The 12,036-nt window shown below is 36.0% G+C and overlaps 1 protein-coding gene across 2 annotated transcripts in view; it reads right to left on the reverse strand.

Moving 5' to 3' along the window:
• Window positions 1–500: 500 nt before the first annotated feature.
• LOC149541759 (mRNA-decapping enzyme-like protein) overlaps window positions 501–12,036 on the reverse strand; it is a 101,085-nt gene continuing 89,549 nt past the window's right edge. For both annotated transcript variants that reach the window (XM_089796871.1, XM_089796870.1), the window contains exon 8: window positions 501–1,070. In XM_089796871.1, coding sequence (XP_089652997.1) covers window positions 1,014–1,070 — 57 coding nt within the window. In that variant the 3' untranslated portion in view covers window positions 501–1,013. The remainder of the gene's footprint in view (window positions 1,071–12,036) is intronic.

Genomic DNA, 12,036 nt, shown 5'->3' on the forward strand with positions numbered 1-12,036 from the left:
ACAGTAAAACTAAAGAAAGACATACTGCTCAGAGCTCTTCACTGGCTGCTCCAGATGCTGCCCCAACTCTTCCTCTGGTCCTCCCTCCTGCCCTTGATCTTCTTCCCAAAACAACAGATATGGCAAACCCTTTCACCATCTTCATCCAAAATGGGAAGGTGCTCAAGTGGTCTCATGGTCCCAATGAAGTGGACTGCCTGGTTCTAAGGATTATGATAAGTCACATGTTCATTTTGTTATATTTCAGCTTCTCTGCAAGTAATGATTTATATGATGCATTTTGAATTTTTGATATATGTAACTTAGAGCATCTGTGATATTCAAGACCGTAGATGGAAGACTCTTTATGCTGGTTTATCCTTGAACAATTGTGATAAAATGATGTAACCTTAATGTTTTCAGCTTATATTTAAAAAAAAGATGAATAAAATACAGTTCATCTAGAACAGCAAGCAAAGCAGTTTCCAGGACAAATGGGTACAAATAAAAAACAGGCATAATGACATAAAAGAGATGCCAGCACTGCTAGTGTATGATTTATAAATCGATGGGATAAAACAATAGGTGCTTAGCATTACAGACATAAACAAATTTTAGTATACAACTAGATAGCAGTTCCATATATTTATCCATTACATACAACCTCCCACAAGGAAGGTTTTATAAAGATTTCTGGCAAAAATACGTACAAGAACACATACTGGATGGATAAGCCCAGCAGTCCATATCGAAGCATTGAGCACAAACAGAAGATGGACAACAATGTGTGAATTACATCTTATGAAGTCATCATAAAAATACTTCTGTGCACTTCAAACAGCTGAATCTTGGACTAGACCAATCACAGATAAGTCAGAAATATGAAACTTAACTAGCACACTTAAATCCATAGCCTTCCATCCTGAAAATTGGTGCTCCACACCACGAAGCTGCACAAATGACTGTATTCAGAACCTTCGCTGGCAAGTGAAAGAACTGAAGTTCTTAACGAGATCATATCCACTGTGGAATCTTCATGAAGTATGTGCATTCAGCATCTCACGGTACACCATGTCAATAAAGTGTTCATTCTGCAAATCGAACCAATTATTTAAACTGCTGATGAAGGGATGTTAAGCAGCAATTTAGGCATAACAACTATTACACTAACTATAAATTACCAGGTTTAAAAAAAATCTACATATCAGGAACATTGATTGGAGAGAATGAAAATTGAATATAAATTACAGGTTTTAAAAAAATCAAAATATCAGGAACATTGTTTGAAGAGAAAGAAAATCATTTCCTATGTCACAGTAACCTAAAGTGTCATCAGAACAACAGTAAAAGATGCCATCTCTATTAAGCATACTGCCAAAGACGAGGAGAAATCTCCAGCCTGAAAATAAGACAAGTCTACTGCCTGATGCACACCTCAAGATATTAAGCCCCTTGGGGCTGGCACCGGTGTTGTTTCCCTTGCAGGATCCCATTCTGACCAGTCAAATCAGCCCAACCAACCCAGGAAACAAACATGTTGCTTGCATAAACTTGACATTTGACCATAGACAATGTCCTTTCAATGGTGAAAAAAGACTTACAGGTGAAAAAAAGAAGAAAAAAATCTTCAAAAATTCTCAACTATACCCAAGTTTTTGTGCATCTTTCTTATGGACAATTTTTCCCCCTAAACAATCCCATCTTTTAAAAAAATGTTGACTACAATTTTTGATAACTTTTTGCATTTAAATTGCATCTGAAACCTTAATCTCCTGCCAACTTCTGTAAACCTTGAAACCTGTAAAATAGTTAAAACATCTTATGAAAAGCACAGTTGTACAATATAATAGGCCATAACTATAAACAGGAGCTTGTTGGAACATGCATCAAGGGAAAAACTAATTGCAACTTCGCAGGAGTCAAGAGGCAGTATATTTGAGTCAAAGGTGAGCATTTTTTTGACACTACTGCAAATACATTCTATAACTTCACAAAATGTAAACAGTATTTACATAAAATTCAACCAGCACATACAAATAGATGAATAAATTGTTATATAAAATTTTCAATGTATGCACCACAAGGATCTTTCAAGATGAAGAACATAGAATATAGTTATATTTTGGTTGGGCTTCCATCAAAGATAATATTTTACTATTATGAGTATTATGACAGTTGAATGGTTTATATTCTGAGGTTGCAATTTACCGTGTCTATTCATATCTTATGTGCACTTAATTATGGTTCAATTTTGTGTCTACTTATCTCAATTTTCTGTGCAATCAAATTGTTATTGTTAAATTTGGCTGTTAATTGGTTTGAAAAACATTTAATGGTCTAGGTTATTTTATAGTGCTAGACTTGTAAATTAGTTCTATGGAAAGAAATAATCTACATTCTTAGCTAAATGGCTTGAATATAGTACTAATTTAGGCTCTCTATCATATCATTGCTTTGCTTGATGCATATGACAATGTGTAATGTTCCCTTACGGAAATAGGATTTAATACAAAACAATAAACAATAAAATATAAAATATAAAAGAATTGAAAGTTGGTGACGGAAGATAAAAGGAAGGTGTGAATCAAGATGGAATTTATAGAGAAGAAAATAAAGAAGTGAATCCTTCAAAAGGCAAAAGTTATTAAAGGTTGAGAGTCTTAGAAAGGGTTTTAATTATGGAAAGTTGTGATTCCCCCAAAGGGTGGAAACAATGGGGTTGTGATTCTCTCAAAAGGTTGTAATTATGAAAGATTGTAACAATCTCAAAGGAATTCAATGATGAAGGATTGTGACTATTTCTAAGGGTGGTAATTGGGAAAGGTCGGGACTATTGCAAAGGGCAGACATGATGAAGAGTTGTGACCTCCCTCAGATTGGAAAATCCAAAGGGGATCCCCACAGGGCATCAATGTGGAGGAATACTTTATTATTCTCAAAAGCAAAAGGTGGTGGCTCAATTCTTATGAAAGGTGGTGATACTTTCACCAATAAAGTATAAAGGAGAAATCATTCCAAGCATTCCAGGGACTTATTATCATCACCAGTACATCAAATCAGCATGCACTCAATCATCACTCGTCACTCTATGAACTCTCGTTTATTCAAATATCATTCACTAATATATCAAATCATCAGATCAGAGGAAATCATTCAATCATCCATCAAACATCAAATGGGAATCAAGCAGACAAACAAACAATCAATCAGTCTTTATTAATCATTCAAACACCAAATCAATCCTTACTCGGGCATATTGAATCTGAATATTATATCTATAAATTGGTATGAACAATCATTTCCTATAATAGGCAGCATATTTGGTCCTATTTATAATACCTTGCTTATGATTAAAGCATATGAATATGGTATTATTATGTGAGCTTTTCACTTGAAGAGTACAAGCAATAATATGAGACCATATATATGTTTTCTGTTCCTGTAATCAATCATGGTTATAAAGTCCTCTACTAAGCAGTCCACCACATGGTGGAGACAGATAATCCCATGGGGCAAGGAGATGCAAGAATGCCCCACCCTTGGGGTTAGAAAGGAAGGACGATCCAGGCAACCTATTGTGGACCTTGGTTAACCATTATGTTAAGGAACTCTAAACATAAGGATGGAAATGGAAGAGGGGAATGGCTAAGAGATTCCTCACAAAGTACACCCTCTCATATGGATAGCAAAGGGTCACATGGATGCCATCTGTTCTTGGGCCTAGGGTAGAGAATTGTTTAAGAAACCCTAATATGCCCCTTATCCTAGCTCTCTTATGGTTGAATTCCATCAATAATTTAAATATATTTATATGCTTAAACTAATGTATCTACACCTACTAGGAAAGAACTAGGCTTTCAATGTCTCTAAAAGGAAGATCTATTTTTTGGATTATATCTCAACCAAGTAAATAAATGTTACTAATTCTATTCTATTTATTGTTACATTCAAATTTTGTGATTTAGGGCAAAAACTAGGGCATTTGCAAAAGTGGACATTACACAATGCTATAATTTCATTTTTTAATGTCATTTTTCTCTTCATAACATTTTAATATTTTATCATTCTCTCCTGTTGTGGTATAAAAACCTTTGGCTGCATAAAAACATCAGCCCGATGTTTACATGCCCAATATTGCACCAAGATATTCAATCTTTGTGACATCAAAACCTCAATCATCATATTTTTGTATGATTAATCTGATATTAAGCATATTTATCCTAAATGTGTTCTATGTCTAAATTCTACTTCTACTTTATTTGAGTCAGTACTTTGTTTAAATTTTAAGTTCTGGTTTAATAGTAAAGTTTTGACTCTACCTGTTATGAGAAGTGGTTATCTTTTATCAATTCATTACATTTTTATTACTGCATTCTATGAAATTCCCTACTTGAAATTAATTTTGTGATAAAATATTTTTTTTCCTATTATCCTGTTGGGATGCAAACATGTTTATTGTAATTATTTTGAGATTTTTTTATGGGTAATAGGTTGAAGCCAAGGTTAATTATTGTGATTGATTATTTTTTGTTATATTCGAACTTAAACTCAATACCTCCTAATAAGAGGTTCACCACTTTACCATTGTGTTGTAGGCTCTTGCCCATAATTCTTTTGAGATCTTACTAGTTTCCAACGTTTGTAAGCCAAAACCTTAGCTTTAAGCACTCCACTCACCTACGGAGGTACACCGAAAAAAAATTGACAAAATCAGACTTGCAGTTTAGGAGTTCCAGGTGCACAAAGTTAGCCCAAGCGGGTACTGGATGCTTTCCCCTATTGCTTTTGATTCAAAATCAACTTCTGCAATCAAGGTAAAAAGTTTAACAAGTTGAGAAAAGCAATGAAAATTGAATATAATGCCCTAGTCAAGAATAGAACTTGGAATTTGATTGATGATTCACTTGATTGTAAGCTCAATAGATGCAACTGGGTTTTTCAAAACAAATGAAATGTAGACAGCTTGCTTGACCAGCTAATAGAAATAAATCTCGCAAACAGATATACTAAAATGGAAAGGATAAATAATGAAGAGATTTTGACACCACCAACAAAATGGACAACAATTTGGATTTTTGTTGGCTTTGATATCACAAAATAGATGGCATGAAATGGTAAACAGAAATGGTTTATATGACTCAACTAGACGGCTTACAATTGAATGTCATGAACATTGAATTTGCAACCTGGTAAAATCACTGTATGGTTTGGAACAAGCCCCAAGAGCTTGGTATGAAAAAGTTTACCAAGCACTAATTGGACATGAACGTTAAGCATTTTCAATTTAAAGATGCAACTCTTTTGTTGAGACAATTGGCAAAATAGTTGTATACCTAGTTGTAGATGTGGATGATCTGCTCATGACGAAAAATAATTAAAAGGTATATTGCAGAAGTCAATCAAAACAGATGAAAGGCTTTGACATAACAAATTTGACTGATCTTTGTTATTGTTTAGATATTGAAGTGATTCCAAAATCCAAAAATATTTTTATCACACAACAAAGTATATTGGTGGAAATTTATGTAAATTGGGAAAGAAAAAGTTCAAACTATAAATCACTAAGAACACCAACAAAAAAGAAGTTGAAGAGCAAACTTGACAATCCAACTAAGTATAAACAACTCATTGTAAGTCTAATTAATGTAACCAGAACTAGACTAGATAAAAAAATTGTTGTTTCCATTCTCTCTAGACTCATTGAACATAGAGAAAGTTACAGAGCACCAACTAAATGAGACATTCTTTTGTTGTTTGTGTTCTCTAGGTTCATCCAACGATCTATAAATATTTATTTGTAACAGTACAGAGAGTTCTTTGGAAATCACAATTTTGGACTGAAATACTCCCAAGGCATCAGATTTCAAACTAATCAGATATTCATGTCATACCATGCAAGTAATCTTCTAGATGGGAAATCCATTTCAAGTTTCCTGACGAATTCAGGATCAGAAATCATAACAGGGAACTAGAGAGGCAGTCCGTGCCAGCTCTTTCTTCAAGAAACACAGAATGTATGGCAGATTCAGAGGCAACTGGGGAAATGATATGGCTCAAAGAGATTTGGGATTTGTGGCAAAAACAGGTTTCATGAACACTACTCATGAGTGATGACATTTTTGTAAACAAAATGGCATGAAAACTAGTACTTCATGACCAAACCAAGCACATCATTACAAAATTCCAATTAACTTGGTCTTTGTAGAGTTGGCAGCATCAAATCAATTTATTGTCCAACAGCAGAGCACAACCAGCCAATACCTTGACAAAAGCACTTGGAGGAGACAATTTTGAAAGTTTCAAACACATGTTTGTTCTTTCTATAACACCTGTGGATTAAACGAGGGAAAGTAATATCAAGTGCACAATCCCAGGGCATAGCATATAAGTCCAATAATAATGTTTTATATTATTAAAGATATTTGTTTTCTTGAAGAAACCGAACAATCGTCCTAAAGACAAACTGAATAGTCACCATTTTGGAGACAAACTGAATAGTCATCTTGGAAAAAAACTAAATGGTGACACATTGTAAATAAATATGTACTCTGCATCTCATTTTGGGAATAGAATATCGCCATAGTTCCTAGACTCCTAGCGAGTTCCAAGTCGAGTGACCCTGGCAGAGTCCTAGGGGCCCAAGACTCTCCAGAAACTTGGCCTAGGCAAGACTCCCCAGAAACCTGGTTTTTGTTAGGTCCCAAGCCGGCTCAGCCTTGCCAAGTCCAAGTCTACAAACTATGAATATCCTGAGTTGACAAATAAAAGATTTTAATAATTATGTTTCACATTTGCTGTGCTTGTTTTATGGATATGGATACCTTTAGAATGTTTAATTATTGTTATTTAATATTTATCATAAGGGCCTTAAAAAATTGTATAGTTTTCTCTTCCTTTTAATATATGTCTAAAAACTTTGCACACAATTACCAAAAATTTGTCCCACTTTCTCCAATCACATCCTCATCCTATCATTTACTACACTTCATTCCACAAACTCTAAGGAACAGAATGGTAGCTGATTTAGCCATGAGGACTACACATATTGTTTCTACACCGTTTAATCCACAACATTACTATACATCTGCAAAGCATAATACTTGATATATCAAGACAGGATTAAGGAGACAACTAGTTAGAACAGATTTAAGACACTGATAAGATCCAATTGTTCACACTAGTTAAGAGACGTGATATTATTAACTGTCATGTCCCCTTTTTAGCTCTATCTAGCAGTGACATGAGAGTTAGCCTATTATGGAGTCTCGTAGGCTGGCAGTGGTGATTAGGGACTCAGTTAGGGTTTTCAGCATGCAGATTTGGTATTACAGGCAGTAGTAGATCAGTTGAGAGCAATTCCTTGATTTTAGAAGGTAGTTCCTTGATTGTAGGAGGAGATTCCTACCTTTTAGGAGGTGGCGACGTTTCCAAAGTTGAGGTTCTATGAGATCACCCCCTGGTCTCAATTTCAGGAGATTTGGGTGTGTTCCCTGTATTTTAGGAGTATCGCTAGATGTGAGGGTGTGACTGCCAATTGGCCTAGGTTGTTCGGCATCAGTCACAGGCAGATAACAAACTCAGTTTCATGTTTTAGAGGTGTTTCGGTTGTTCCTTGGTTACTTGGGAAATATTTTAATATATTTAAATATTCTCCTAAATTAGCATTTTAATAATTTAAATAAGGCTAAGTGTTTAGCCATTTTGGAGTAATAAGGAATTTTCTGACTCCATTTGGATCGATTTGCCTATGTGTGATAGCTCGTTGGAAAGAGCTCAGTCTCTAGTATTTGATTATCACTTGTTGGGACTTATTTGATGCTTGGAGCTATTTGTCATTAATAAAGTAATGATTTCCTTCTTTTTGAATGTCTTTATTGAGAAAATAATGTTATATTATAAAGTTCAAATGAAATCCACTTTAGGGTTCTTTTAGGGTTCAAATTGCCTTGGAGAGGGGATATAAGGAGAAGGCAACCTAAAGATGAGTATCTTTTATCATTTTATCATCCTATTTTGGACACCATTGCTCTGGAAGAGCATTCCTCACCTGGGACACAAACCCTAGTGCTGAAAGCAGATTTGTTGGGACGTAGCCCTCAACAAGATCAAATTTGAAGGTTCCTATGCATACAGTTTGATCAAGGCAGTGGATCAATTTCTAATATTGCAGTTACACTTTGCAAGCAGTGAATTTTTAGGGAAGGCGGCCACTTTGGTTCAGCCTAGCATTTATTACAACAGCTCACCTAGATCCCATTTTCAACTAGCATCCATCTTGTTTGAAGCACATCTGTATTGGTACTATTCTGGAATAAATCAGACTCTGCTGGTATGGTTTTAAACTCATTTCCAGATTAGTATGTATTGTTGCATATTATTTTTATCACTTCTATTTATCAGTTGTTATTTATTCATTGTAATACCTATATTCTAAAAAATAAAAATAAAACAACATTCTTCTGCAACTTCTTTCTAGCTCTATAAGATTAAAGAAAAATCTACAAGAAAATATAATTTATATACTTAAATATTATAGCAACAACAGAGAAAATATCCATTTGGGATATTTCAATGGTATTAGAGCCTAGTTCCTACTAGCCTGTTGGGTTAGTTGCTGGTTAATACCATAGCTAGAATGAGAAATAGGTGCTCTAAGGTTTCATCTCTGTGAACAGGTATAAGTAAGAGGCCTCTTGCTAAGGCTTTCAATGATGCAATAATGAGCAGCTACCATCAATATCGTTCTCTTCCTAAGGAGATACAAGACATGCTTGCATTCACACAATTTATGGGTATACCAGATGCTAAGGATGATTTGGTACCCAAAAATTCATATCGGCAACAAAGAAAGAAGAATCAATGCATAGAAAAGAAAGTATTGGAAGAGAAGATAAGTTAACAAAGGAAACACGGACCAAGAATAACCAGCAAGAGGAATTACCAAATGAAGATCTTGAGGGGGTATCAAAAGAGGATATTGAAGAGAGCCCTGCTCTTCAATGGCAGTCCACATCCTTTGCTTATGGATTTACACATGTCCATAAGCTTATTTTGGAGAGCCAACTGAAGGTTGGTGAAGAAAAGGTCATTGCAGCATTGTCACATTTTGACAGTTCCCACAAGTTAGTAGAGAGCTACATTTGGAAGGTCCAACTTGAGGGAAGAAATAAATGTAAAGAAGAGGCTTCATCAATCTCTAATTTGCATGTTCTTAAGACAGCCATGGAGGTGATGAAGAATAAACCTTCTTTCAGATAGAGATCATCTTCTTGACCTTGGTGTTATTTACTCTATTGCTTTGAGGGGAAAAGAAGAGGAGATTAACCAGCTTATTTCAGAACTTTTAAAGGTTAGAGAAACTTTGAGAAATTCTCAAGTAGCTCTCCTCATGGCAGAAAATCAAATTGAAGAACTGAGTAGGGAGTTGAGTTTAATCCATGTTGTACCTACAAAATTAGAAAATCGGTGGGAGGAACATTGTGTGGAGCTGAGTCTACTACATTCTACTTCAGCTCAATCAAAAAACCTGTCTCTTGCAACAGCCCATTTAGATAGACAACATATTCATGAGGTGAATGAGGAAGAGGAACCACTCAATGATACATTATCCAGTGACACCAGTAGTTCCATTAATACTGAGGATATACAAGATGATTCCAAAGAAGGTATAGAGGACGATTCCAAAATTCTAAGTTTGGATAGCAGCAATTTAACTTCCCATTCTCATGAGTTTGCTGCCTATAGTATTGAAGAAGTTGATGAGATACATTCAGTCATTGTTGATAACCTCTTTTCCAAGATGAGTGCTGATTTGATTTTAGATAACCCACTCTTTGAATTGGATGATGAGGAGGCTCTTCATCTTGATGACACAAATAATATGAGGAGCTCAATCTTGGAGTATGATTGTGAAGTTGAGCATACACTTGTTGGGCCGGCCACTCAAGAGTTGTCCCTTATGGGCATGGATGACACATATACTTTTGTTAAGAGGTGGCCTCATGGTTTCCTTGATGGAGCAGAAATAAACTTGTTGATTGGTGACTTTGTACTCTTCAATCCATTGAGGATTAGTGACAATCCTAGTGGAGATCTTATGACTCATCCGATAATATGAAGTTCTTCTACATCACACAGAGTACGACATGTGTTTTGTTATGGGACCCAGGTATTGATTTACGAGATACATCACTTTACACAAACTTCCATATATTGCTTCATGGTTGGAGTGTTTGGGCATTTTTGTCATGATAGAACAGTTGGTTGTATGTTTGAGAGATATGGAGGGTCGTGTGATGCAGTTGAGCATGTTATTTTGTCAGTTTCCCCGGATTGCATCAGGTTCAAGGATTGCTAGCAGGGACCTCACAGAGAGGCATTGGCAATATGGGTTTGCACATCTATTCAGACAAGTGCAATATGAATATGTTGCATTTTTTTTTTAAATTGATTTGGAATCCAGGAATTGACATGTATAATACATTCCTCAAGTGGTTTCATGGTGAGATGCTACACTCTCAAGATCTTGATGTTTATATCAATAGAGGACATGGGTGTGTTGGTTGCACTTGGGCAAGTATTGTTCTAATACTACATATCATATGTCGATTGCTATGACTCCATTTAGAGCCCTCTACGGTTATGATGCTCTATCTTTTGTTGATCTAGTGATTAGTGACAACAAGGTTCCTTTGGCACAGGATTGGATATAGCAGAACCAGAACATTATGAGATTTCTTAAAGAGAATCTTCAACAGGCATAGAATCAGCAGAAGGTCTACGCTGATCATCACAGGATTGAGAGGATATTTGAGGTGGGAAATATGGTGTACCTACGACTACAGCATTACCGACAGAGCACCCTTAAAAGGGGTGGAGCTAAGAAGCTCAAACCTTGTTTTCATGGACCATACAGGATTATCAGGCATGTTGGAGAGGTTGTGTATGAAATTGAGTTACCATCTAGCAGTAGGATTCCATAATGTGTTCCACGTGTCATGTCTAAAAAAGGCACTACGACAACATATTATACCATCTCCAAATCTTGGAAAAGAGGGAACGCCAACTGAGAAGTATAGTGATTCGAGAGTATCTGATTCGCTGGAGAGGTCTCCCTATAGAGGACACCACTTGGGAGGGCGAGACTATTTTACAGCATCCAGCTTTGAATTTGCTTGTACGCAAGCATCTCTGAGGGGAGGATTGGTCCCCTTTTTAGCTCTGTCTAGCAGTGACATGAGAGTTAGCCTTATTATGGAGTCTCGTAGGCTGGCAGTGGTGATTAGGGTTTTCAACATGCGGATTTGGTATTATAGGCAGCAGGAGATCAGTTGAGAGGAATTCCTTGATTTTAGGAGGCAGTTCCTTGATTGTAGGAGGAGATTCCTACCTTTTAGGAGGTGGTGACGTTTCCAAAGTTGAGGTTCTATGAGATCACCCCCTGGTCTCAATTTCAGGAGATTTGGGTGTGTTCCCTATATTTTAGGAGTATCCCTAGATTTGAGGGTGTGACTGCCAATTGGCCAAGGTTGTACGGCATCAATCATAGGCAGGTGACAAACTTAGTTTCATGTTTTAGAGGTGTTTGGGTTGTTCCTTGGCTACTTGGGAAATATTTTAATATATTTAAATATTCTCCTAAGTTAGCATTTTAATAATTTAAATAAGGCTAAGTGTTTAGCCATTTTGGAGTAATAAGGAGTTTTCTGGCTCCATTTGGATCAATTTGCCTATGTGTGATAGTTCGTTGGAAAGAGCTCAGTCTCTAGTATTTGATTATCACTTGTCGGGACTTATTTGATGCTTGGAGCTATTTGTCATTAATAAAGTAATGATTTCCTTCTATTCGGACGCCTTTATTGGAAAATAATGTTATATTATAAAGTTCAAATGAAATCCACCGTAGGGTTCTTTTAGGGTTCGAATTGCCTTGGAGAGGGGATATAAAGAGAAGGCAACCTAAAGATGAGTATCTTTTATCATTTTATCATCATATTTTGGACACCATTGCTTTGGAAGAGAATTCCTCACTTGGGACACAAACCCTAGTGTTGAGAG

Source organism: Cupressus sempervirens, chromosome 8, assembly GCF_028749045.1.
Source record: "Cupressus sempervirens isolate cs-2001-9-10 chromosome 8, ASM2874904v1, whole genome shotgun sequence".
NCBI lineage: Eukaryota > Viridiplantae > Streptophyta > Pinopsida > Cupressales > Cupressaceae > Cupressus > Cupressus sempervirens.